We start from the raw sequence: 27,997 nt of genomic DNA, 5'->3' as shown, positions 1-27,997 counted from the left end.
CCACCCTGTGTCTCAGGAGGCTGCAGTTCTCCCGAGACTTGCCAGTAACTGTCCCCACACAGGCTCTGCAGTGTGTGGGTCTCCTGGCTGTGTCCAAGGGGCTCATCCATATTTCTGGAGTGGCTTCATGTTCCTGCAAGGACCAGGGAGGGCCAACTTCCCTCTTCTGCAACAGCAGGATCATGAGGTGCTTGTGCCCAGAGCTATAGGTTCAGACAGACTTGGGCTGAGGTCCCAAGTCACTGATCCACTCTGGACCTCCACATCTGCATCAGTAAAATAGGGTCACACAGCTCCCACCAGCACCTGGTGGAGGTGGAGATGAAGAGTGGACGAGGTAGAACGTGGCTGCTCCTAGCAACCATGGTCCACTGCAAGCCTTGGTGAAGGGCCCTGGCTATTGTCATTCCTAGGCCACCCCAGGGTCCCACCTGCTCAGGCTAACTGATCTCCTGTGGACCTCATGAGAGACTGAGTGACATTCCATGGACTGCTTGGTTCTTCCTGCCGTGACAAAACACCACAGACGGGGCGCCTTAAACCACAGACATTTACGTCCTCGTGGTTGGAGGCTGGGAGGTCTGGGCCAGTTCAGTGTCTGCTGAGGCCTCTCTTCCTGGCCTACAAATGCTCAGAGAGCAAAGCCCTGGTCTCTCTTCCTCTTCATGTAAAGACACCAATCCTGTTGGATTAGGGTCCCACCCTTGGACTTCATGTAACATTAATGACTGCCTAAGGATCTGCTTTCTTCAGCTATGTCACCTTGGGGGTGGTGACTTCAACATGTGAATTTTGAGGGGACATAATTCAGTTCATCGCAGCCCCTGTGCTCTTTAATAGAATTTATGTTTTCTCGAACTTAAAATTGAAGCTTCCACAGTGAGTTCCCTATTTTCCAAAATTTATGGGGAAGCCTCTGGACACCGTTGTGGCTCTCCAGTATGGGATATCCCAAGCTGGCAGGGACGCCCCTTCATTTCCTGCTGGTGGCTCATACACCCCTAGCACTCCATCACTCATTCAGCCTGAGACAGGACCGCACAGCTGAGGCGTGAGGGTTGAAATGAAAGGGACAACTGGACGGCAGCAAGGACATGGATGTGGCAGGAGTGTTTGACTTGGGAATAGGGGGGCTTGGAGGAGGAATGGAGCATGCTCTCGTGACCTCCAGGGGTGAGATCCTGGGGTCCCAGAGATGTGGGCAGAGCTGAGACCTTTGAGAAGCTAAGGCATTAGGGCACGGGTGGGGGAGGGACAAGCTGCATTTGAGCAGAGACAGGTCTGTAGGGCCCTGCAGTTTCCAGAAGATGGTCACAGAAGCATGGATGATACCCAGGCAGTGATCCTGTAGGATCTGAGTCCCCCAATCATTAGAGGAGCCAAGGCATAGCCCCTGCAAACTTTAGCCCTCAGGGTCTCTGAAGGCTGGGAGGGCAGGGATGACGTAATCCACTCCCTCATCCAAAAGGTGCTTCTCATATGCCCACTGAGGATGTGGAGACCCGGGTCCCCACCATCCAGGGAAGAGAAGTTAATTGATGATGCATCACTAGTTACAGTTAGGGTTGGGGTGAAGGCGGCAGCCCTGGGGGAGCCGGCAGAGCTCTAACAGGGTGCTGGGCCTCAGAAGCGACCTCTACTCTGGACTCGCTCCTGTCGGGGGAGGCTGTCTGTTTATTTCCATCTCTGCTTCCTGGCTTCTCACCCTTGGGGTAGGCCACAGCCCTGGGACCCTAAGATATGGCCTTGGGCCTGTTGTAGAGAGGGATAGCTGGGGAGTCTCTGACTTAGGGGTTGTCCAGAGGGAGGCCTGGTGGGGAAGGGCGGGGCCCCGGGTGCTGAGCAAGAGCCCTGGCAGCATTCAGCAGCCACAAGCTAATGAGCACGAATGGGAGGCGATGCCGGTCCTCAGAGCTACGTCCCCTCTGTAATTGGGTCTGCGAGCCCAGGCTGCCCGCCCTCATTATGTGAGGGCCTAGTGGGAAGGGAGAGGGGCTGGCTAGTTAATTAGAGAGGCCTGTCGCTCTTAATTGCTTAGGATCTGAGTCACGCAGCCTTGGGTCTAATTGAGAGTCCAGCTCCGCCAGCCACGGGGAGGCCATGCAGAGCTGTGGAAGGACCCGCCTGAGCCCACGATGGCATTGTCACCATTCCAGGGAAACAGTTGCCTTTTTTTTTTTTTTTCCTCCGTAGAAGGAATCCCGCTGTGTGGACCACAGGGGAGCCTGCCTGGGAAGTGATCTGTGGCCACGTGCACTTAGTGAAAGAGGCTTTCACTTGGTGAAAGAGGCTCTGAGGTCAGTCTGTATTTTGCTCAGAGGCCTTAAGGGAAGTCCAGCTGCATGGGAGGGAATGTGGGCCCAGCACTGCAGGGAAGGGGCTGGGCTCCACCCCTTTGCTCTGAGGAGGAGCTGTGTGCTGCTGAGGGTAAGCTGGCAGTAACCAGAGGCTGTACTGATTTCCCCTGAAGTCTCCCTCTCTGTTCAGTGTTGGGGACCGTGGTTGCTGAGCCCAGGGAGGAACAAATGGCATTTCTTTGTCACCCGGCTGCCTGCTTACTGGACTGCAATCAAAGGAGGCCGAGCCCTCCCTCTCCATCACTTTTATTTCGAGGCACTCAGCCTTCCACTCAGATGGCAGTTTCTAAAGAGCCTGCTGACCCCATGAGAAGGATATTGCTTCTGGGCTGTGAAGCTTTGGGAGTCTCAGCCCCACCCGGTTTCCAGAGAGCTCCTCCTGAAGCTGGAGGCCTTGGGGGCAGTGGTAGAGAATCCAGGTGCTGATAGGGCCTTCACTGCTCAAAGTGTGGAACGAGGGCCAGCAGTATGGACATCCCTTGTTGCTCATTGAAGATGCAGATTCTCAGGCCCCCTCAGCCCTTGTGAATTAAAAATCTGCTTTTTAACTAGATCCCTTTAGCCTCATGTCCTCAATGTAGTATGAGTCTGAATCTCCTTCTTTTTAAAGGGTAAATAATATTCCATTGCATGTATATATAGCAGTGGAATTACTGGATCTTATGGTAATTTTGTGTAGTTTTGAGGAGTTACCGTACCAGTTCCCATACTGGCTGCACCATTTTACATCCCAACCAGCAGTGTGTGAGGGCTAGGAGGTCAGTTTTATGCAGGGCCTCCGTCTCAACCAATTCCTTCCCCTCAACTGATCTTCAGCACCTGGGTCCCTCAGGTGGAGGCACGGAAGCAGCAGCTTCCTTGAGCAATAGCCATTTTATCTGAGTTGCCTTCAAATTGGCCTCTCGATGTCCTTTCTCCTCCTCGACCTAATTCAATGCAGAAGACGTGTTGGTGCCTCGTTACAAAGATGGATTTTTTCATTCAGCTCCTGCTATTTCCTAAATTCCCGGAAAAAAGTCACTTAATTCATCTGCCCTGAGGGGCCAATCTGGTGCTTGCACGTTTATTCGCCAAGGCTGCTTGGCAGGAATTGACTTGGCTCCTGTTCTCCGGGTCAGAGGACCAGGTACCGCACAGCATCTTGGGACATCCGCCTTGCTAGGGGCCCAAGAGCAGAACATCTCCGTCAGGTGTGCTTTTTTCTTGCTGTTTTGGTACCCACAGGTACCAAGAAGATGACTCTTCTTCCTCCAAAGAAAGAAAGAAAGAAAGAATGGTTACTTGGTGCAGTTCAGAGTCTATTCTGTTCCCCCAGCATGTCACCAGCAGGCCATGGGCCTTCAGCTCGGGACAAAGGCGGGTGGGCTCAGGGGACACGTCCCCCACCCCTACTGTTCTAGACTGAGACCTTCCTTCCTGTCCTGTGGGTTCGTCTTGCAACTCTCAGAAGACTGTGCCCACTTAGCCAGGCACGTGAAGCATCTTGCCAGGCCCCCGGGGGAGGAGATGGAGATGCCAGCTCCTGCGCTTCGAGGATGGTGACAGATCTTGCAGCACAGTGTAAGAAGTGATGTAGAATTGGAAGGCAGGGAGCATCTGGGAGCAGAACCCGGCAGGACCCCATTGCAGAGTGGAGCTAGCCCCTGAGCTGGCCTGGGAGGGCATGAGGAGGGCCAGGTAGGCCACGGCAGGAGGAGGCCGAGCTCTGTGGAGGAGATGCAGAGGTCGGGGGCACATGGCTTCGCTGCTGCTTTGGGTATACGGGAGAGTGAGATGGGAGGGAAGAAGAGAAAGGCAGGCTGAGGAAGAGGAGGGAGGAAGGAAATTGGGGTTTTCTCTTGTTGGCAGCAGAGCCCTCCAGGAGTGCTGAGCAGGGAGCTGAGTTCCAGGGCTCTTTGGGGGAGGTTGAGTTCACACACAGATTTGAAAGGACAGTGTCATAGGTGCAAGTGAGCATGCCGACACTGAATTATCCAGTTCGCAGTAGCCAGGGATGTCCCGAGATGCTGTGCAGTATCGGGTCCTCTGACCCCGGCAACAGGAGCCAAGTCAGTTCCTTCCCCAATTCCACTCAAACAACTGAGGTGAAGACCCAAAGACGGGTAAGAGTTAGAAATAGCAAGAGCTGCAGTGATTGACAGTTCTCTCTAAGCCAGGCCCCTGCCCACTTCATCATCATCCAAACCACTCTGGGAGGTCACCATCTGCCATCGGCTCTTTGCAGGTGAAGAGAGGCATGCTGAGTGGAAGTGACATCCCTTGCTAGGTCACCTGATGGGGTAGGTCTATGACCTCGCCCACCAGTTTGCACACATGCACAGGGCCTGCTGTGGGTAGTGCTAGGACAGGAGCAGGTATGGGGAAGAGGCTCATGGCCTGTCTGGAGCTACTTCTGTGATCTCATATCCTGAGGTGTCTTGCTGTTGGAGTGTCAGAGCCCCTCTGTATAATAAGTGAGCCAGGACCCATCAGGGGACATTTGCTGTGTGGGGACCAGGTGTGTGGGGAGTCAAAATAGAGAAGGACCAACCTTGTAGCTCTATGAAGCCGCCCAGAGGGGTCTAGAGGCAGATGAGGTGGGTGTGAGCTGGGCCACCAGGAAGGGGTTGCTCTTCCCTCTGACCCCTCACCTGGGAGGCCACCCCAGTGGGGCCATTGCAGCGCAGCAGGGCACAGGCTGCCCCGAGTTCAGTCACCCAGAGACTAGAGCTTTCATGCTCCATCTTGACCTTGCCCAACTCTGCCAGTGCTGGGAGCCTCCGATTCTGTGTTTCTAGAATGGACAGCTCTTGCCACCTCCCAGGCCATAGATCTGATAATACCCTGGAGCCCACTGCAGGCAGCCTACCATACCTCAGGGACCGAGAGCCGATGACAATAGATCAGGGATCTATTTTGTGTGTATGACCTATGGGATAGAATGGTTTTTACATTTGAGGTTGAAAACAATTGAACTTGGTGGTGCACACCTGTCACCCCAGCTACAAAGGAGGCTGAGGCTAGAGGAGTTTAAAGCCAGGTTCAGCCTCTTCGCAAGATCCTCTCTCAAAATATGAAAAAGGGCTGGGGATACAGCTCAGTGGTGGGTAGAGCCCTTGTCTTGCATGTGCAAAGCCCTGTCTTCAATTCCCAGCTCCTCAAAAATAATAATAATAATAAATAAATAAATAAAAGTAAAAGTAAAAGAAAGGAAAAAGAAAATGAAAACAAATGAAAAGAGAATCATTTAATGTGTGAAATGATAACTGAATTTCAAGTTCGGGAACCAAAAAGATTTATTGGAACACAGTCATGCCCACCGTTTGCTCATTGCCTTTAGCTGCTTTGGTGCTACAGTAACGGAATAGTTGTGACAGGGTTCCAAATGTTTGTTTGCCGCCCTTTGCCAAAAAGTGTACCTACCCCTGCCCCAGCCCATGGGCCCCACCCAGGGCACCTGGCTGCTCAGAGGTGAGAAGGGGTTAGGGGATGTGGCTCAGTGACAGAGAGTTTGGCATGCCTGGGGTTCTATCCCCAGCCCTGGGGACAACCAAAACAAAGAAACCTTATGTAAGGAGGGGTGTGACTTCCTTCCCCTCTGCATTATGTCACTGGAGACCAGGTGAGTGGTGTGAATGACAGTAGGTTGTTTGGGCTCCACTGACTTAGTCTAATGAGTTGGCATCCCCTCTGTCTTCCTGCAGAGCTTCTTTTCCTTCTTTTCGTGCTGGGAATTGAACTAGGGCTTCACACATGCTAAGCACTCTCTCCACCAGGGAACCTCATCCCCAGCTCTTCTTTTCCTGGAACTCAAAAAAGTAATTGACACTATTACCTAGAGATTTAGAGCACTGGGTTCACCTGGCGTGGGCTAGTTCCCTTCCCTCTCTCTGCCTGGTTTTCCTCACGTGGAAACTGGGGATAATCAAAGTACGTACCTCAGCTGGGCATGGTGGCACACACCTGTAATCCCAGTGGCTCAGGAGGCTGAGGCAGGAGAATCCTGAGTTCAAAGCCAGCCTCAGCAAAAGCCAGGTGCTAAGCAACTCAGGGAGACCCTGTCTCTAAATAAAATACAAAATAAGGCTGGGGACGTGGCTCCGTGGTCGAGTGTTCCTGAGTTCAAGCCCCAGTACCAAAAAAAAAAAAAAAATGTACCAAGTGGTTGTGAGGACTGAGGAGTGAAGTGTATGTGAGCTCTTGGAGACGGTGTCTGGCATATAGTGACAATCAAAAGTCAAGTGACACAGATGTGTGTAGAATACTGACCCCCCCACTCTTGACCTTAGCAGTCTTTTCATACCTTTCTCTCTCCACACTCTTACAAATGTGTGCAGGTGTATATACTGTGTATTGTTTTTGCACTCTTGGCATTGAACTTGGGTGCTCTATTTATATAAACATATATATAAATATATATTTATATAAATATATATATATGTATATATATAATTTAGTTGCAGATGGACACAACACCTTTATTTTATTTGTTTATTTTTTTATGTGGTATCAGGGATTGAACCCAGTGCCTCACCGATGCTAAGCAAGCGCTCTACTCCTGAGCCACAACCCCGGCCCTCCCCAGTCCTTTTTAAAAATTTTATTCGAGACAGGGTTTTGCTAAGTTGCTGAGGCTGGCCTCCAACTTTCCATCCTCCTGGCTTTGCCTCCCAAGTGGCCAAGATTTTAGATATGCGCCAGTGCACCCGGATATGCCATATTTTTAAAAGCAATCATAATATTCCTTACTCCATAATTTCCTGTTTTCTTTTTTCTTCCCACTTGATCACACATCAAAGCCGTCGCCCCCCCCCCCCCCCCCGCCCCGGGGTCTATACATCTAAATCGAATTCCAGTTTTAGGAACTATGTAACGGAAGGGAGCGCTTCATATTTCCTGGTCACCGTTTCTTCCCCAGGCTGCTCACACATTCTGCTGGGGGCCAGACTGAGGTGGTGCAAGTAAAAACAGGGGGGTTGCCTGCACCCACCCTCAGATCGCTGAGTCTGAACCTCTGCCAGGGTGCACAGCCCTCTGCAGCTTGGCTTCTGCTTCCCTCCTCTGCTTACCGCTCCCAACACCACCCACAGGCAACCCACCCATCTGAAATCCAGCTCTCAAAAGCCTTTTGCAAATCAGAAGGCAGATAGCGGGTAGGGTAGGGTGGGGTGGGACCAGGTGGCCTAAATTCACAGGTAACAATACAGCTGAGCTCCTGCCCTACTACCCCCACAATGGTGGGAGTCCAAACAGGCCTGGTTATGGCTCTGCTCTGACCTTTCCATGTGACCTTGAATAAAAATCCCCTCTCTGGACCTTCCTGTAAAAGGAAATGGTTGACCCAGAGTCTCTTGGGCCCTTTCAGCAGATTCTTCCCATAGTGCCTGAGCTCAGTCCAGCCCTTGCAGTGTTACCATGTGCAGATCCGGGAGCCACAGCTGGGGACTGGAGTTCATTTCCCTCCCCTCTGCAGTTCAGCTTGCTTCCCAGCTCACTTGGGCTCAGCCTGGGATTGAGCCCATATCCTCTGAGCAAGAGGAAGCAGGGGGTAGGGCGTTGGCCTGTGCCTCTGATGCTGCTCTGAAGTCCTGTGTCCTTCCTGCCCACCCCCCACTCCTGCTCCTGAGGACATACAGGTGAAAGGCAGAGTTCGTACTCACTCTCCAGATGGAAAAACAGATTCAGGAAAAGCCTTACTGCTGGGGTGGGGTACAGCCAAGACCTCTAGTTCCTCCTCTAGCTCAGTTCAGAACATTGCCTTCATAGTTTTTAGGATTCAAAAGAGCTGAAAGCGTGCAGGAGATCTCCAAAGGAGGATCTGGTGCATTTTATCCATGGGATGCTAAGGGTGATGTTTGTGTGCCCTGAATGCTGGGGAGGGACAGAGCCACTCAGACAGACTATATAGTAGGAAGTGGTGCCAGGGCCTGAGACCTTGCCTGGGTTACACGTGGAGGTTTGCAGGGGGTTTTGGTTATTGCCTCGTGGACATGAGGTGGTCTCCTCATTGAATGGTAAAAGCTGCTCTAACCTTCAGCTGTGGTGTCCGTGACAGCAGCCAGGCTCTGTGGGCTCATGCAGTCTGTCCCACCATGACTTCTCCCTGGGGACACTTGCCTGGCCCCCCTGAGGCCCCTGGCCACAGCACTCAGTGGCAGTTTTCCCCGGGTCTGGTCAGCGTAGCTGTGAGAGGCCCTGGCAGCAGGAAGCGCTGTTGGCAAATCTGTTTGGCAGCTGATACTGGGGACGGTGATTTTGTGCAGCCTCTTGTCCTCTGTTGTGGTAAATAGCAGATAATGACATTTCCAGGCCGTGGCGTGGCTCGGCGCCACACACCTCACTGCTGCCTGCCGGCTGCCAGACTTCAGAGGCCTGGGATTCTTCACGGCTTTCAAATCGCCCCCTTTGTTTCCGGCTGCGATGTCTCCTTATAGCTGCTGGACATTCACCTGCTGCAGCTCGGGCTCCATTTAGCCTGTCCTTCTGTGCCCCACAGGCGGGCCCCAGGGGCAGCACACCTGCTGACCAGGAGGCCAAAGGGAGAATGAGGAGCTGGTTCCTCTCCCCAAGGCTCCCGTTAGCTTCAAAACCAAGACTCAGGGCTGGGGATGTGGCTCAGTGGTACAGCACTCGCCTAGTTCACATGAGGCTTGGGGGTGCTTTAACCTCTTTCCTCACCCTCATCATCCCACCTTCTGTGGGAGAGACAATTCCCCCAGGGTTACTGATGTGGGAACTGAGACGGAGGGGGAGGACGATCTGCCAGCCCTTCTGGGGACCCTCGTGCACAGAAACCACACCCGAGCACAGACAGGCCTGTACTTGAACCCTCCAGGGAGAGAGACCTGAGCTCCTGGGTTCCTAGCTCAGGGGAGGGGCTGCCGTGCCATCGCCACCATAGGGCCCCTTACCAGGCCTCTGACTGCCTCCCACTTTCCAGCTCATTCTCCGGTCCTCTGCTTATTCATCTTGCTCAAGTGCAGCTCTGATTATGTCACTCTGCTGCTCTCCCTGAAGTGTTCGGTGGCTCCCCAGAACACCTGCAAAATAAAGTCTAAATGCTGCCACATGGTGCCCACAGCCCTCAGTCCTTTCCCCACCGTGATCTGCTGACTTTAGCAGCATAAATGAAACTCGGGGCTGTCAGGGCTGGCCCTGCCTGGGCCTGGCCTGTCGGGCTTTCCTTGGAGCTCTGTCCTGCCCATTGCCAGGGTCTCTAATTGATCATTAGAGCCAGTTGCTCTTAGAATATAAAGAAGCACCAGGGTATTTGTCTAGTCTGCTGTGTTTTTCAAATTAAAAACAAAGCAGATCTGTTCTAACAGGCTTTTGCTGGCTAGGAAGATATTTCCTGTGTCCCTAGTGCTGGAAAGAGACAGAGAAGAGAGTGTTTTCCCATAGACCAGCCTTTTGAGGATTACAGGAATCCCAGAAAGGCAGGCGGGCCAGTGCTCTACCCCTCGACAGGGGGAGCTTCTGAGGGGCACAAACGTCCCACACTGAGTTGGCAGGGCAGAGCTGTGGGATGTGGGCAGTCTCCTGACTGTGGCCAGGGACTCTGGGCCCACTTGGTTTCTGGACTGGCCATGTTTATCTGCCCCCAGTGCAGGCCTCCCGACTGTCTGTGGTCCAGCAGTTCAAGTGAACCATGTGGCTGCCTGGTGGCCAGCTTCAAGTCGCCAGGCTATGCTCAGGGTCCCTCCTGCCCCTCTTTCCTAGGACCTGGCCCCACTTGGCCCAACCTTTTCTTACATTTTCCATCTCGCCCAGCGCTAGCCTCAGATCCATCCCTCCAGCCCGAGCTCTCTGCTTGCTCCCCGTGGGCCTTCCAGAGAGCAGAGCTGGGCTGTGGGGCCTCTGCCTCTCATCTCAACCCCATTGGCGCCTGGCCCCTTGCCCCCAATGGCTTCCTTGCCACCTCTGCCTGGCCCCCAACAAGGGTGCTGCTTCTCCAGAGTCTGCCTCTAGCCACTTCTTAACTGCTTTCTTCCCCTCACTTAAATGTTTAAGGAGTATCTAGAGCATGCCAGGGACCAGTCCAGGCTCTGGAGCTACATTGGAGAACCAGGCCAGGGAAACCTGGGCCTCTGGAAACTCGTGTTGGGAGGTGTTGAGATTGACAGCAGGGGGCACACACCAGTGTGAAATGGGAGATCCCCAAGACCTCTCTGCTCCCCAAGATCCAGAGCTTCAGCAACACTATGTGCTGCTCCTGCCTCTCCTGTATCTCCCATCCTGATGGCCAGCCCGGTGGTCTCGGAACAACCCTGCAGTCCTTCCTTCCTTTCCCTCCCCTCCCATAGGGCTCTAGGAATTCCATCTGTATCTGGGAATGTTCCAGAAAAAGTGCCTCTGCAGAGACTGGGGGGGACAGATCCACTGGGAGGAGGACTGGGCCCATATTCTTAGCAAATGCCCTCTCCCTGAAACTCAGGTCTGATCATGGCCCTCCACTACTTAAATGCCACCATCGGTCCCATGAATCTAGGGAATCCCAACCCCTGCAGTGACTTGCTGGCATCCCTCAGCCCTCTCCTTCCTTCCCAACTGACAGCATCCGGTGTCTGCTGAACCCTGGGGATTAAATGTGGATGCTGGGGATGTGGCTTAGTGGAAGAGCATTTCCCCAGAGCGCACAAGGGCCTGGGATCAGTCCCCAGCGCTGGGGGGTGGGGGAGTCCTCACTCTCTAAGGACTCATAGCCTTAGAGGGGGCCCATCACGGGAGAGAGAAGTCCTGTGTGATGCACTCAGTGGTGCTCTAGGAACAGCAGCCCACTGTGGGGACACAGTGGGAAGAAACTAGTAGCAGGAACTTAAGAAGTGTTTGCTGATGCCCTTGACATCTCTGGCCCTGATCTCAGCTAACATTGCTGTCCAGATTCTAGGGATAGGGCCGTGGACTGTTAACTCGAGGCTCTGGCCTCCCCGCCTTCCATCATGGAGATTTAAAATCTTCCAAAGCAGGGCTGTGACTTCACATCTTTGGGGTCAGGCCCGAAATATATGGGGAAAAGCCAATCCAAGGGCTTTTTCTTGTTTTTACACCGTCACCCAGTACAGCATACTTCTGTGACCCCTGGTCACCCGAAAGTGTGGGAATCTCTTCCTGCTGGCTACCAATACATTAAGCTCTAGATTTTCCAGCTGAGTTCTCCAGTTCCACCCTGACACTTGCTACCTGGAGCGAGGGAGTCAGCTCACAGGTAAGACTGTACCCCACTTTAGATGTCAGTTGCAAGAATGTGGAGGACTAGCTGGCCATAAATGAGGGTTCCCGGAACCCATTCTTCGATTCAGTTAGTTTACAGCTCACAGACTCAGAGGAACACATTCCCTGGTTTATTGTAAAGGATATTATTATAAAACGTACAGAGAGAGACATGTAGGGCCAGGTGTGGGAGAGGGTGCAGAGCTTCCATGCCCCCTGCCCCATGCACCGCCCTCCAGAAACCTCCATGAGTTCTGCTGCCAGAAGCCCCCAGAGCCCCGAATTCTTGAGATTTTATGGAGGTTTCGTTACACAGGCATGACTGATGACGTCCTGGGCCATTAGTGATCAGTTTCATCCTTTGTCCCCTTCCCTGAGGTTGGGGGTGGGGATGAAAGTCCCAAGCCTCTAATCATGCCTTGGAATTTCTGGTGTGCAACTCCTATCCTGAAGCTATCTGGGGAGGTCACCAGCCACTTCATTAGCATAAAAGTCACCCTTACCACTCTGGAGATCCCCAGAGTTTTTGAACTATAGGTTAAAAAATAGGAATGAAGACCAAATACATATGTATATGTTGGGGGCTGCTTTGTTTGTTTATTTTGGTGTGGCACTGGGGATTGAACCCCAGGGTGCTCTACCACTGAGCAATGTCCCCAGCCCTTTTTATTTTTTATTTTGAGACAGGCTGGCCTCAAACTTGCCATCCTCCTGCCTCAGATCCCCAAGTCACTGGGTTTCCAGGCACATACCACCATGCCCAGCTATACATATATTTCACAGTATCACAGGCCCGCGGACTGCTCAGATGTTCTGGAACTACAGAACTTTGGAGCGAGGACTTTCTCTTTCTGCCCCTGCTCCTTGCATGGTCAAGACTGACCACGGGGAGTCCCCATCCGAGACGAGTCTTCAGATTATCAGGCTCACTTGAAGCCCTGGGCTCAGGCAGCTGAAGAGACGGGACATTTTCAGAATACAGAATGGAAAACAAAAGACCTGGCCTCTTGGTATCTGAGAACCAGACTCCCTTCACAGAGCCTGGGTGATCCAGGACGCAGGTGTTTCTGGTGAGACAGCGTGTGGGGGAGGCCCAGCCCAGGGCTGCTAGAAAGCAAAGGTTTGTTATGCAACCAGGGCTGGGCCGGGGGAGGCAGGGCCTGCTCTGGGGCTTTGTGCTCCTGGCATGGCCGGTGTCTGTCTGGAAAGCTTTTGCCATTTGTGTCCAGGGGATAGCTCTCTCCACCTGCTTTCTCCCTGGCTCCCTCAGAAGGCATGAGGCCTATTAGCATCTTCTCAACAAGTGTGCAGATCTGCAGCATAGGTGAGAGGCGAAATTGGGGTTGAGTTCCAGCTTAGCCCTCCATGCATAACCCGTGTGGCCTCTGACAGATGCCCTAAGCTGCCTCTGCTTCATGTCCATTCTTGTCAAAAGCATGATCCCTGGAAAGTGCTCACACTGAGTCCAACACAAAGCATCCCTTATATAAGCTCTTGCCTGTTTTATTTTTAACTTTTTTTTTTTTTTTTGCGGTGCTAGGGATTGAACCCAGGGCTTTGCGCATGCCAAGCAGGTGCTCTAGCCCTGAGCTACCCACCCAGCCTGCCAAGCAGGTGCTCTAGCCCTGAGCTACCCACCCAGCCCGAACTCTTGCTTTTATTATTATGTTCCGGGACCTCCATCCCAGCTCTGCCACCACCTCCTCACATGAACTTGGCCGAGCACCCCAGCCTCTTTGGGTCTTTGATTCCTCATCCGTGACATTCCGATCGTCAAGCCTCCCTCACCAGGGCCATTGTGAAAGTCAACAAGATTAAATGTGGTAATGATAATGTGTGTTGAGCGCCAGGCACGGAATAAGTGCTCAATAAATGGTGGCTATTATCGTTCTTAGGAGTTATGTGTCTAAGTTACACTGCGGGGAGCAAGACTGATGTGAAGCCAGTTTCCCCCGCCACCTGGGCCTTCCTCTGCCCCAACTGCTTCCCAGCCTTGAAGCAATTTGACTTGGAAAGGCGAAGGGAGACTGGTGGGAGAGCTGCCAGCCACTGTGGGATGGTGGTAGTCCTGGGAGATGATGGACAGAGTTCAGTGCGAGTCCCCCAGTGATATCTGGGTGGAGAGACACGGGCCCGCAGCCTGGAGGGCATGCTAGACCCAGCTCTGGCTTGGGCGTCATTTCCAGGAGGCCAGGCTCAGTGAAGAGGGTGCAGAAGCAAGGGACAACTTCTTTTAGGGCTAAAAGTAGCACAGAGAGCCTCAGGACTGTAGCCCCCGAAGGATTTATTGTAGGTTGCCTTAGTGACGGGGAAGGAGGGTTCTGTTTGAGAACGCAGATGGAACTGACCTCAGCGGAGTGCTTAGTGTTTATGCACATTGATTTCCAGTCCTCTGTCATCCCTGGGGAGAATCAGTGTCATCACTTGTCCCCACACAGAGTCTCACAAGATCCTTTGATGGAGTTCTGGAGTCCACCCTGTGGTATCCTGACCAAGAGTTGTTGGGGGTCTTTTAGTTCTTCTGCTGGGGGGGACTTTACAGCTGCACCTCTAAATTTTGAGAACCCAAGCAGGCACCCTTAGAGAGATACAGAGACTTTCCACCTTCTTTTTTTTAATGCAATCTGAAATTTCAAAATAATATTGTGTTTGAAAAAAGTGAACGTGATATTGACTCTGCTTTTCCGGCTGCATGTGTCCTATCCTCTGAACTCAGAGGATCTGGCAGCCCTGAGAGGAGAGGGAACCTGGATGGAGTCACAGACTGGTGGCCACAGTGGGACCTCAGTGGAAATGAGCCTGTGACAGGCTCATCAGCCTCTGGGGCCAACATTGGGCCCTTACCAGAGATGGCCAGCACGAGGAAGCTGTTATGGGCTGTCTTCCTCTGGCCCTCTAGGGACATCTCCCTTGTCCCTTCCATGTGCATGATTCTTTCTATGCAAGCGTTGCTGTAATTGCCCCTCCAGCCTTGGTCAGCCCCTCTGCTCTGTCCATTCAGACCAGCGTTTGTATGTCTTTCCTTCAGTGCTCAGTACTCCCATGGGTACTTCTTAACACCTCATGCTGGACACACACCTGGCACCCACTGTGTCCCCCACAAATACCTGTTGAATGGATGAATTCCTTGGGACCACGTGCCACATTCTGTGTGTCCCCCTTCAACTGTATGTTATTAGATTCGCTATCGTCTTAAAACTCTCCTCTCAGCTTCTGATGGGACAGCCCCCTCCCCTTTGCCCAGGCTCTTATTGAAACCATCGCTGCCTCCGCTGTGGTTCACGTCAGCTGGGATCCAGATGGCCCACCGGAAACAAAGCAGAAATCCCGAACATCGTCTCCCTGTCTGCCAGGGAATGTGGAGATGAGCCAGGATCAGGAAGGGTTAACAGGCAGCGTACTGGGCCACTGTCCTCCCTGCCCACCCTGCCCCCCCCCGCCCCCCCGCCAGCCCTGTGGCTCATCTTGTCTCAGTCCCCTGATTTCCCTCTCGGACCCACACACCGTGAGACTCAGTCACAGAAATGATCCAGAGCCACATGGAGTCATGATATCTGATTATGTGCTCTGTGAATGTTCATCATCAAGAGCGGAGCCGCTGACTTCTTTAACCCTCCCCCTCTACTCAGAGGTGGCGGTGACTGAGTGGCAGGGAGGGAGGCGTGTCTTGAAATCTACAGAAAATGAAGGTGCTTTCGTTCAACTAGGGAGAGGTGGCCTGGGGCTGGCAGGAGCTTGGAGCTGGCAGGCCGTACCCGCATGTCAGCAGCTACTCTGACCAAGGGTGGTCAGTGGTAACGGCACAGCCCTCAGGAAGCCTGGCCCTGCCTGACTAATTCACCTGGCCACTGGCAGCAGGGATGGAAAGGGCTGGAGGGTCCCTTGCAGGACACCCAGGTGAGAAGTATGGAGAGAGAATCACCTTCCTTCCAGAATCTCTCTCCAGTCACTTTTGTTTCTATCTCAGACCGGACAGCAGGTGGCTGACATTCTTAAGGATGTGTCTCTCTGGGCCCTGTCTGTGACAGTATTTCTGGGTGGTCAGTTTCTGGGTGGACTCTGCATGCCTTTAACCCTGCTGGCTGCCTGGTCGATGTCCTAATAAATGAGAAGAGGGGCCAGGGCCAGGCTGTGCCTGCTCCCACCTGAGGTTCAATGTCACTTGTACTTCTGGAGGGAGGTGTGGCGACCAGGAGCCAGCCCTCAGCATGGGGAGGGTGAAATTGGGGCCAGGCTGCAGGGTGAGGGCTTGGAAAAGCATCCTTCCCAGGCAGCCAGACCTGGTTGGGGCAGTTGAAACCTACATCTGAGGCACAGAGGGAACAGCGTTCACATTCCAGCTCCCCACGGTCCAGTTATTTAACTTCAAGTCTCAGATCCCTTGTTTATAAAACAGACACTGTAATACCCACTTTATAAGGTTGTTGTGAAAATTAAATGAGATTCTATATAAAACAGCCAGCTTGGTGCCTGGCATAGCATAAGCACCTACTAAAGGGTATAAATGTCTATAAATTGTACATCAGTATCTGAACTGTGTGTACTTAAAGTTGTTTGGCAGCGGGACCCGGGCCCCCCATACTGAGTCTATGGCAACAAGGCTATTTCTAATCTGTCCACCAAGCAGGGCCAGCGTGCATCTGCAAGCCTGGCTGACCGTGTTCCAGGTCTTGAGCATGACTGAACTTATGGGGGGTGGTCAGTGACCCAGTGACACTGACTGGTAGGGTGGGCCGTGCATGAGGCTAACTGTCTTCCTTTGAGCCACAGTCAACAGCTGAGTCCTGTCTCCTACAAATGCTGCAGCTTAAGTCCGTCCTGGCCTGCGAAAATCCAGATCTGATCAATAAATGAAGTTGGGGAGGTGGGGCAGGAGAACACCTGCCTAAGGTTTTTAAGGCTCTGGATTCAATCCCCAGCACTGGGAGCGGGGGTTGGGGGGAGGAGGGAAGAGGGAGGAAGGATTGGGGCAAATGATTTCTTTAAATGGGAATTCTGTATGTCAATTTAAAATAGATTCTGAGCTGGCCAGCATGCCTGTAATATCAGCCACTGGGGAGACTGAGGCAGGAGGATCAACAGTTCAAAGCCAGCCTCAGCAATTTAGTGAGACCCTAAGCAACTCAGTGAGACCCTGTCTCTAAATAAAATACAAAAAAGGGCTGGGGATATGGCTCAGTGGTTAAGGACCCTGGGCTCAATCCCCAGTACACACACAAAAAAAAAAAAAAAAAAGAAAAAGAAAAAGAAAGGAAAAAAAATGGATTTTGACTTTGCACAATCTGATTCACATTTTGGCCAGTATCTTTCCAGGTAGTCATCTGTGTACAGATAGACTTTTCAGTTGATCAGGTATGTGCGTGTATTTCTACAGTGGAGCATCATACTATGCAGACTGTTTATAACAAGCTTTTTTTTTTAACTTGATTGCGCATATCACTCCATTTCATTATATATACAGCTTTGTCATTATTTTTGTCACTTTTCTGTTTACATCATCATCATTTTTATTGCTGGCATAGCTTTCCACAAAACACAAGAAGATTTTTCATTTTGCCGATTTGATTCTAGCATCAGGAACACAGCATGTGGTGCGGAACACAAACTGGAGCCTTGTTCCTCACGCTGCCTTGTGCGTGTGTAGAAGGCATTGGGTTGTACCCACTTTCCCCCGCTTTATTGGCGTGTGTGGACAGGTCCTCTGCCATCATCATTTACAGCATAGTTCCTGATGAGAAACTCTCTAACCTACTAACTTCAATTCATTGTAACTCTTGGGAAAGTCTTTTATTTATTTATTTATTTTTAAAATTTGGTACCAGAATTTGAGCCCAGGAGCACTTTACCACTGAGCTACATCCCCAGCCCTTTGTTTTATTTTTTTATTTTGAGACAGGGTCTCATCAAGTTGCCCAGGCTGGCCTCAAACTTGTGATCCTCCTGCCTCAACCTCCCAAGTCACTGGGATTACAGGTGTGTGCCATCACAGCCAGGAAAGTTATTTATGAACCCCTCTTTCTAATATGACACTCATTAAGGACAAAGGGTTGTACCTTGTTCATCCTCAACATTCCTAGAACAGTGCCTTACATGCAGAATTGAATAAATGTTGAATTGAAGCACCCAATATTTTTTAATTAACCATCTTAGGCGGTGGCACTGCCTGTAGTCCCAGCTACTGGGGAGCCTGAGCAAGACAATCACTTGAGACTAGGAGTTTGAGGCCATTCTGAGCAACCATAGCAAGACACCCCGTAAAAATTAACTATCTATCTTCGATATTCATTTATGCAGGGCAGTATACATTTTCTAGGCCTCTTTGTATAGAATGTTTGAAGGCAGTTTCATCCTTTTTGATTGACAGCCTCATGAACGTCATTTTCTGGGTGGTACGTGATAATATCTCGAAGCCCTCAGGGCCCATGGAGGTGTGTATGGCCACTTGCCCAATTAATAAATGACCCCACACGGCTGTTCTATGAGATGGGGATGCCTGTTCTCAGGAGAGTTTCCTTGCCTCCCCTCCATCGGTGCTAAGCCCCTCTGTGTCCTGGGTGATGGCCACAGTGTGGAAAGCTGTGCATGGAGCTTGGTGGGACCTGTGTGGAGTGGCCAGGGTGCCTGGGGAGGCCTTGCAGGCTGACCTTGGTGCAGAGTGTCGGGTGCTTTCTGACTTTTAGCTATGGTCTGGGATGGTGCGGCATGTGATGGGGTTCCAGAAGGACATTGAGGAGGGCACCCGATCGGGCCTTGGAACAGGCCTGCACGCATATGTAGGCGGCCTATAGGATGCACCCCTGGAGTGATGGGGTAAACATTCCTGCTCCCCACCTTTAGCCAACACCCTTAGTGCCTGTCCAGCTGGACTCACACTCTGTCTCCTGAGAATGGGGCCCATGAGGCCAGCAGACCCACCTCCTCCAGACCACCATGGCTGGTCAGCACCACTTGGTGTGGCTGTGAGTCACCCTGCCAGGTGATGCTGAAGGAGCATTTTGTGTTTCCAGGTGTCTTGTCTCCCCAGCAGATTGGCCTATTCCAGGAGGGACCACATCTCACCTTCTCAGTTGTAATTCTATAAGTTCCTGCCTCTCTCTGCCTTGGTTCTGCAAATAGCCATGGTGCTAGGTATTAGGAACAGGACAGTGAAGAGAAAGAGACACAGCCTCGGCTCCCAGGGAGAAGACAGGTTTAGAAGCCAAGTGTATGGTGGCACAGACCTATAATCCCAGCCGCTTGGGAAACTGAGGCAGAAGGATTGCAAGTTCTAAGTCAACCTCAGCAACTCAGTGAGATCTTGTCCCAAAATAAAAATACGTAAATAAAAAGGACTGGGAAGGTAGCTTAGGGGTAAAGTACCTGTACCCCCCCCCCAAAAAAAAAAATTGCTTGGTGTTTCTGCTGAGGTCTGAAGGATGCATAAGCTACTGAGGAGACAGTGTGGTCAGATGCATTCCAGACAGAGGTTGTGGCACATGTGAAGGTCCTGTGGCAGAGGCAGAGCAAGGACCAGGGACTAAAGGAAGGCCAACCTGTCAGGAGCACAGAGGCTAGAAAGTAATGGTGGAGGAGGAGACAGGTGTGAGTGGAGGCTGGCAAGGCAAAAGGGTCCAGCCCAAACTGGCATCTGCACCGTGCTGAGGGGGACGGTCTTCAACAGACACCTCAGGAAGCCTCTGAAGGCTGCTGAGCTGGCAGGGATGGGAGAGATGACATGATTTGATTTGCATCTTGAAAAGATCAGTCAGGCTGTGTGTCAAGAGCCAGTTGGAAGTGGGCCAAGGTGAGGGTGGGGACGCCTGCCAAGGGGTTTGTGGCACAGGCCAGGCACAGGTGGTGGCAGTGTGGATTGGGGAGGGGTGCCGGAGGTTGGAGAGACACCTGGAGTTCTTGGAGATGGGCCCTTGGGTGGGGTGAAGGAGAGTGAGCACCGGGGATGGTGGCTGGGTTTGGGGCTATATGTTATGTCCAATGGCTGCTGCGTCCGTCACTGGGAGGGATGCGCTGGCAGAGCTCTGTGGGCCTTGCCTCCTCTGCACCACGCAGGGAGCTAAGCACATTCACCAACTGTCTCCCTGGCCCTCCCAGCTGGGGGCCTGCCTGTCACCACTGATTTACAGACGAGGAAATGAGGCCGAGGTAAGCGCCCAGGTCAGGATTGCCTCCAAAGTGCACCCCTGCTCTGTTCTGTTTCCCATGGGCTCAACCCCAAGACACCCCCTTCCCTGTGTCCCCGGGGCTGGGACATACACAGGCAGAGGGGTGAATGGAAGGCTCAAGACAGGGTGACCAGAGAGGACGCACCATCTGTAGGCCTTGATTTTTGTCCTTCCGGGTTGGAGTCAGGCCCAGCAGCACAGTGTGGTTGTTCAATGCCCAGACGCAGGTCCAGGCTGCAGGATGCAGGAGGTGGCCGAGCCCCAGAAGCCAGTGCTTACGTGCCCAGGGGCAATGCCACTCCAGGGAAATGCATCCCAGGCAGGAGACAGGTGGCTTTCCCTGGGACCTGGGACTGTCCTTGACAGGGAGAGGCTGGCCTGCCCTCTTGGGCATACACTTTTTAAAATACCAGCTGCTGCTTTTTTGGTATTGGAACCTGGAAACAGAGCCCATAAGGGGGAAAGGCTCATTATCCTCTTATTGGTCTGAGATTTAATAAAGCAGCAATTATGAGTGATTTGAACAGGAGCCTGTTATCTCTCTGTGGCCCGAGCCTCTCAGGAGCATCTTGTTCCCGTACCTGCCACAGACACTGTAGGTGCTTGAAGATTACCAAGAGATGGCAGGAACCGGCCGTGGGGTCCCCCAGGGATGGCTGGTAGTTGGAACACAGGGCTGTGCACACACAGGGGTGGGTGTGTCTTGTCATGCCGCCTTACCCACCCCCCATGGGGCTCCCAAAAGCAAGGGATGGAAGGAATATTCTAGAAACCCCTCCCACCACCCTGCCTGCCAAAGGTGGAATTGGAGGGGCTTTCTTCCCCCCCTGAAAACCACAGTCCTTATTGGAACCTGGGGAGCAAGCAGCACTGCACCCACCCTCTGTCGGGGAAGTAGGGGTTCCCCCGACCAGCAGGGACAAGCCACTGTCCCACTTCCCCACTTCCTACCCCAGACTGGAGCTGACCGACAGCCTTTGAGCCCTCCTCCTCTAGAGGGTGACTGGTGCATGCTGTCCCTGTCCCCAGGCTGGGTGTCTGTGTTCCTGGGTCTAGGGGGGAGGACAGGAGAGTTTTCAGTCCCTCCCTCCTCGTTTCCTTCCCTGCCCCCAACAGCATAGCTATGTGATCAATCAGAGAATATTTACCAAGGTCATGTGCACCCTCATCCTTCAGAACCCTGCCCAGGATGCAGCCGAGCACCCTGTCAGTCTGGGCGGGGTGAATTCTGAGCCATTGTGCATAATAACTAGGGCCACGGTGAGGCCTGGCCTGGCCCTGTTCCTCAGTGTCCCTAACACAGGGCTGTGCTCCTCAGGGTGCCCCACAGGTGATGGTCACATGGACTAAGGAATCGGTTTTCAGGGAAGAGGCAGATGGGTGGAATGGAACTGCTGCTCTGTGGAGTCCTGCGTGCTAAGGCTGAGGGTCCTGCAGCCCTGCACCACCCAGCAGAACTTCCAGCCAGATATCAGTGTCCTGTTTCTGTGCGGTCCTGTATGTGGCCACCAGCTGGGTGTGGCAGTTGAGTACCCGAAAAGAGTGTAGTGCCACTGAGGGACCATTATGTTTTGTTGAACTGTATTTTTTTTTTTTTTTAATTCTGGAGTTCAATCCCAATGTCTCACACGGGGTAGGTAAGCATTCTACCACTGAGCTACACCCTCAGCCCTTAACTGCACTTTAAACATCCACCTGTGGCTGGTGGCTACCGCCATAGATAACAGAAGGCTAGAGGAGAATCATGCAAGGCTATAGAACAGGGTGTGATGGGGGTGTCACTAATCACAACAGGGACTGGTGTTTTATTGAGTGTTTATTACGTGCTGGTTGCTTTTCGTGCGTGTCTAAGTGAATTCTCAAAGCAATCCTAGAGGATAAACATTATCCCACTTTACAGATGAGAACAACTGAGGCTTGGAGAGATTTTTTTTTGAGTAGTTTACCCAGGCCTGCCCCTCCTAAAGCCTGTGTTACAGGCACCATGCTACACTGCCTCGGCTTGAGCTAACATGACACTGTTGACAGAGTTCAGGGTATGGGGGTTAGAGCACCAAGGAGGACTGGGGACTCTTAAATGACTCCGGGATTGAGAGAGATGATAATGCACCCATTTCTAGAGCTTTCAACATGCAAAAGCAGAAAGAAGGGCCCAGTGATGAAGGGGAGCTGCTAGGGACTGCGTGTTCATATCCCCTCAAACCCCTGTGTTGATACTCTCTCCTCCTAGGGGATGATATTTGGAGGTGAGACCTTTGGGAGGTAATTAGGGTTAGATGAGGTCACAAGGGTTCTGCCTGAGCCGAACTAACTCCCTGATTGCTCTGGTGCCTTTGTAAGAAGAGACCAGAGTCTCCTCTCCTCTCCCTCCACCACGTGAGGACACAGTAAACAGACCGCCGTCTATAAACCAAGAGGGGGGCCCTCACCAGCACCCATCCCGTGGACAGTCTGATCGGGGTGAGAAAGACCTTCCTGTTGTCCCAGTCACCCCGTCTAGGGCAGTTTTGTCAGAGCAGACTGCACTGAAGACAGGGCCAGGACTGCAGGGTGCCCTCCCCTTGGCTGTGTGGCCGGGGGAAGGAGGCGACCACGCTGTGCAGAAGCCGGAGGGGTGTTGGTGGAGGAGCTTCTGGGCCTGGCCTTCCTGTCTCCTAGAAACCTCTCTCTTCCTCCTGAGCGATAGATGGCTCAGGACAGAGCCAGCTCTTTGGCCTAGAACCAGCACTGGGGAGTATATGAGCTTCTGCTGGCTGCACCTACATGCCCAGTGAAGTCTTTGTCCCAGGGTCATTCTGTGTCCCTTCTCTGCCCGGTCATTTGAGAGCCATCAGCCACATCCTCAAGTACACGCCTGAACAGAACCCTGATTGCCGTGGGTACCCACGTCTGGGAGGAGAGAGCATGATGGTTCCCCTGAGCTCTGAGAAAATATCCTGCTTTGCCATTAACTAGCTGGGAATTGAAGCAGGCTGTGACATGGCTGGCCTCCGTTTCTCCATCTGTACCATGGGGACTGTAACTCTCCCTTCATACATCATGTCCCAGGGTTCCCACGCCTTTCACACACACACATATTTGGCAGCCATCGGTGTTTTATTCCCACCTGATTCTCAAGGTCTCATGCAGCAGCCTTGGGAGGAGCCGCACAGTGTTTAGGGTGAGCCGTCAGCAGAACCCCTAAGAATGCATCAGGAAAGTCTGGCCTCTCTGAGGGCCGTTTTGCCCACATGCCCTCTGTATAGGGGGATCGTGGAAATGAGCAAGGAAACAAAGCCACCAGGTTTCAGCCCCTGTGTCCCCTCTCCTAACAGAGGTCCAGGTTGCAGCCTGAGGCCCACCTTGACTGATAGGGGACCCTGCCCTAGAGGCATCAGGATTGGGGATGAGAGGCAGGAGGGGTAAAGAGAGGCAGCCCTCAGGGGAAGGTCGGGGATGGCAGCTGGGGGTCCAGGGAGACAGGCTGCTGGTCCGTGGAGGGGCTCACCTCCAGCCTGGCAAAGATCTGACACTCAGGGCTGACAGAGGTGGCCATCCCCACCCCTTTCAAGCATCCTGATGGCTCAGAGGGCAAGAAAATAGAAGCAGACTGTGCCCAGGAGACCCTCCCAGATGTGCTGGACCACCACAGACCCTCAGCCTGGGACCTTCCTGAGAGCTGGGGAGGGGGCCCTGTGATGACAGGGACCTGAGAAGGGCTTCTCCGCCTCTTCCCATCCCTTCTCTGAGAGGGATGGGCGCTTGGAGCCGATTCTGTTTTATTTGGAAAAAGAAAAGAGGAGTGACGTATCTCACACCTGAGCTCGGGATGGTAGCCAGTCCGTGCCCCCCACCAGTGTGTCACAGCCTGACTTCCGAGTGCAGACTCTCTCTCTCCTCTCCTCTCCTGCAGCGCCCAGGCTCAGCCACCCAATCAGGCTGGTGACACACGCTTTGGGAAGCCAAGTTGGTGACATTTCCCTCTCCGCGGAGAGGTGCACTCCTTGCTCAGTTGGCAGCCTGCAGCAAAGGCCAAGTAACAGATCCAGCCTTCCCTCGCCTGGTGGGGGGAGGGGTAGCAGGGACTGGAGAAAGCCCCCTCCTCTGCAGGCACCGGAGGCCCCCAGTCCCCTGAGAAGGAGCCACCGTCACCATCACCATCGCTGAATCATGCCCCGGGTGGGCTGGGAACCAGTCTCAGCCCCAACAAATCCACCTCTGCCTCCCTGTGTGTTTATTCTGGCCTCCTCAGTATTGCTGGTTGCCGTGCCTCTAGGGGAAGCAAAATATGTATTTAGACGTTACGTGCTGAAACAACTCTGGAGAAGGAAAAAAAAAAAAAAAACACTGGGATCGGAGTTCTGGCTATTTCTGCATCCTGAGGAAATGATATCATGGCTCCAGAGTCAGTCCCCAACCCAGTCCCAATTCACCGCAGGATGTTGGGCAAATTCTCAGATTCCTCCACAGCCCGGATGCCTCACCTGTAAAGTGGGCCTTGTGCTTGCACAGGGGGGTCTTGGGATCGTTTTGGGGAGAGGGCTTGGCATTAAGTACACGCTCAAGCTTCACTGGGGTCCTCTAACCTGACAGGCAGGTGTGTGAGCTTTTTGCATGGTTATGTACAAACAGGTGTCTTCTGTGCTGGATGACATTCTTCCCGCCCACCTGCCCAGGTAGCAAGCAGCACATGCCGTGTGAAGGACACACCACATTCTGTTGTGTTTGCCTGGCTCTTCCCCTGGTACTGGGCGTTTGGGTTATTTCCAGTTCTTTGCTGCTGAAGATGATGTAGCTGTGAATATCCGCAGATTTATTTTTTTAATGAGGTCCTAATAGAATATAATTATGGGGGTGGAATCAAGGCATGGACAGCACCCCTCCACTGAGCCCCAGAGCCAAGTGAGGGTGTCCGTGCCTCTTGGATGATCTGTCCTTGAATCCCGAAGCAAAATCCATCATCCCTGGGAGGATGCCGAGGTGACTCTTGTTTCTGGCTGTCCCAGCCCCTCCTCACCAGAGGGGGAACACGCTGAAGTATTAACACCCCTGTGTCCTCTCTCTTGTAGAAAGTCTGCACCAAATGTGGGATCGAGACCTCCCCTGGCCAGAAGCGGCCCCTGTGGCTGTGTAAGATCTGCAGTGAGCAAAGAGAGGTAGGGCCCCTGGGGCAGCGGGGTCTGGGCACACTCACGTGGTGGGTCGCTGGCAGGAGCCTCTCTGGAGATCAAGGAGGGACCATCCAGGGGAGAAGGGTGCAGAGGGACAACCAGCTTGGCCTACCACCTCCATACAGCAGCGGGCCCCGGTTCGGTGCTTGTGGAGTCTACGGTTTCAGTGGCATGTGGCATTTGGGGGGGGGGGTTGTAATTATAGCTATCCATGTTGCACATTTACTCAGCCCTTGGCCCTGTGCTAATAAGTTCCTTAGGTTTATTCATTCATTTCCTCCTTATTCAACCCCATCAGTGGCCACTGTTCTTATCCTTTTTTCCTGGTGGGGAAATAGAGACACAAGTGGCTAAGTGACTTGTGGACACTGAGTTGGGGGAGGGGTATGGAGTTGGGAACCAAGTGTAGCCAGGGCCTGCTGCAGTATGCCCCCTCCCAAGTCCTTTCTGGGGCTAGGGTTGTGTCATTTCAGTTCTGACTCCTTCTGGGGAGGAAATTGAGGATGCTGAGGCAGTATCTGGAGGGGGTGGGTAATGGGGGGGCCCTAGAACCACATCTTCCAGCCCCAAGCCCAGGGGCTTTCCTCATTGCATCAAGATCAGGATGGAGCAAAAACAGCAGGACTACACAGGTGGCTTCTGGGGAGGGCCATGGGGAGGCAGAACGGGGATGGAAGGAGCCTGGCCAAGGGAGCATGTCCCTGGCTTTCAAGATATGGGTTTGTCTTCTTATTGATCTGACTTGGCACTCGGTATGTGCTTATCATCTGAGGATCCATAAAATATTCTCAGTTCTGGAAAATTCTCATTCGTAGCTTCTTTGACTATTGCTGCTCTGCCGTTTCGTCTGTCTCCTGAAGATCATATCTTTGGCAGCTTCTCTTCATGGCCAATTCCCTCTGTGGATCTCCCTGACCCTCAGCCTCCTCTCCCAGGTGCAGAGCCTCCTCACCAGCCCCATTTTTAGTGACTCGGCCCTGGTCCTCCACCTCCCTGGGACACGTTAGTCCCCGTATCCTAGAAGAAGCATCTCCCAGCGGCCTCCACCCGCTTCTGGGTCTGGCACTCTGCCAACTGAGCCTTGGCTTCACAAGATATATTGAGAGAGAGATCTTGGTGTTGAACGCGTGTAATTTTCCTTTTTGTTGTTTTTAAAATATTTCCATCTGTCGTTGCTGCATGTTGGGAAGAGAGAAGGCGATGGGCAGAACCTTGGAGAGTGAACTAGAACTTGGCCTTGCCTGGTGGTCCCTGTGCCTCATCCCCAGATGGTGATGATAATGCCCAGTTCATGGAAATGCTGCAAGAATTCAGCAAGATCTTTAAAGGATGCAAAATGTCTGGCACTGCTTAAATATTAGAAACTTCCCTTCCTCCCCAGCCAGAAAGTTCCTGGGTCTCTGGGTCTCAGTGGGCCCCTTTCAACGTTCTGACAGTCAATATCCTCCAGGGAGGAAATTCCTTCACACATGACCTTGAGGGGAGACACTTTTACAGGATGAAATGATGGTCACAAGCGAGCCATGGGAGGTCAGAGGTCAAGGAGCTGTCAAGGAAAAGAAAGTGGAGAAGAAAAGATGAATTTTGCAAACTTAATCAGCTAGCGGAGGGCCGGCGGAGGCTGCTGCCCCGTCTGGCCACATCACGAGTTACCTCCATACTCCTTAATAGTCCTGACCTACCACATGCAGGGAGGGCCCAGCCCATCCTAATCTCCAGAGCGCTCCAGGGCCCAGAAAAGTCCAAAATAGCTTAGGATGAATTTTCTTATCTTTCCTAAGGCAAAGAATATGAGGTTATGCATTAGGCTATCAGTTTGTCCTTGAATTTTTAGAAGCCAATAAAACTTCGCAAGATCAAGAATGTTCGCTGTCCTCAGTGTCACCCATTCTGTGGACACACAGTAGGTAGGGATGGGGCGGCGAATGTGCCGATGGTCTGTGTCCCATGGGGACCACATCCCGGTGCTGAGTTTCCTGTCTGCTTTTGGGGTGGGAAGAGGGGCAGGGTGAAAGGTTTCCTACTGCCTTTTCTTTTCCTTAGAAAAATGTCTAATCATAACAAAGAGATAGCATCCTAGGGCATTTGATTATGTCCCATCTGAAGCACCACATAGAGCTGGTTCTGAGACTCTGATAAGAATATGGTGTTCTGTCTCCTGGCGAAAGCCAAATCCTAATGGAAGAACTTGGGTTTTCTGATGGAAACTCTTGTTCCACTCTGCCCAGCACTCTAATCTGCCTTTCCTTTTGGTGCTTCACTTCCATCATCTCTTGCTATAATTGGAAGTAGTTTTTTCTGGAGTGAGTCAAATGCGGGTCAAATGTTCCTGGGACTGTCGGGCTGGCGTTGCTGCCTGTTTTATGCACCCGAATGATGCAGCAATGTGAGCCTCAGCCCCTCTGCTCTTGTGGAGTTTATAATCCAATGTGTTTATTCGTTCAGGCAGTCAACATATATTTATTGAGCATCTTCTATGTGCCAGGCAAAGTAGCTCTTCTAATGGGAGAGGGAGAAAACATGCAGAGTCAAGTAAATGCTGTAACCTCACTGGGTGCAATAAAGTGCTCAAGGCAAAGGGGAAAGGGGTGTTGAGAGCAGTAGTATGAGTGCTGTTTTACATGGGGGTCACAGAGGAGCTCACCGATAAAAGGACATTTGAGCAGAGATATCTCAGAGATATCACATTCTGTGGATATGGGGGGAGGGAACATTGCAAGTAGAAGGTTTGTGCTTGGTGGCTTTGAGCAGCAACAAGGAGTCCAGCATAACTGGAGTGACATCAAGGTTGGGAGAGGTTGGTCAGAGATGTGGGAAGAGATCAGATCAGAGTGGTCCTTGCAGACCATTGTAAGCACTTTGGCTTTTGTAGTCCGTGAGATGAGGAGCATTTGGAGAGTCTCAGGTAGAGGAGGGACGTGATCTCTCTCTCCCCACTCTTAAAGAACACTCTGGCTGCTGTGTTGAGAATAAACTATAGGCTGTCATGTCAGAGCATAGCATCCTATTTTATTTTTCATATTAAATGTTGCTCAGGTATCTAAGATTTTTATCAGTTGCTACTCTTGTTGGAAGCTTTCATTTTATAAAATGTATACATTTTAGTCTTTTCTGAAATTAATATGGATCACCGAGGAACCTT

The 27,997-nt window shown here is 52.3% G+C and overlaps 1 protein-coding gene across 4 annotated transcripts in view; it reads left to right on the top strand.

Moving 5' to 3' along the window:
- The window catches only part of Rph3al (rabphilin 3A like (without C2 domains)), a 149,721-nt gene that overhangs the window by 68,273 nt on the left and 53,451 nt on the right, over nt 1-27,997 (top strand). For all 4 annotated transcript variants that reach the window (XM_026388869.2, XM_026388871.2, XM_026388870.2 and 1 more), the window contains one exon: nt 24,754-24,840. In XM_026388869.2, coding sequence (XP_026244654.2) covers nt 24,754-24,840 — 87 coding nt within the window. The remainder of the gene's footprint in view (nt 1-24,753; nt 24,841-27,997) is intronic.

The sequence above is a fragment of the Urocitellus parryii genome, chromosome 7, assembly GCF_045843805.1.
Source record: "Urocitellus parryii isolate mUroPar1 chromosome 7, mUroPar1.hap1, whole genome shotgun sequence".
NCBI lineage: Eukaryota > Metazoa > Chordata > Mammalia > Rodentia > Sciuridae > Urocitellus > Urocitellus parryii.
The sequence above is the reverse complement of the archived record's forward strand: the minus strand, read 5'-3'. Positions and strand labels throughout refer to the sequence as shown.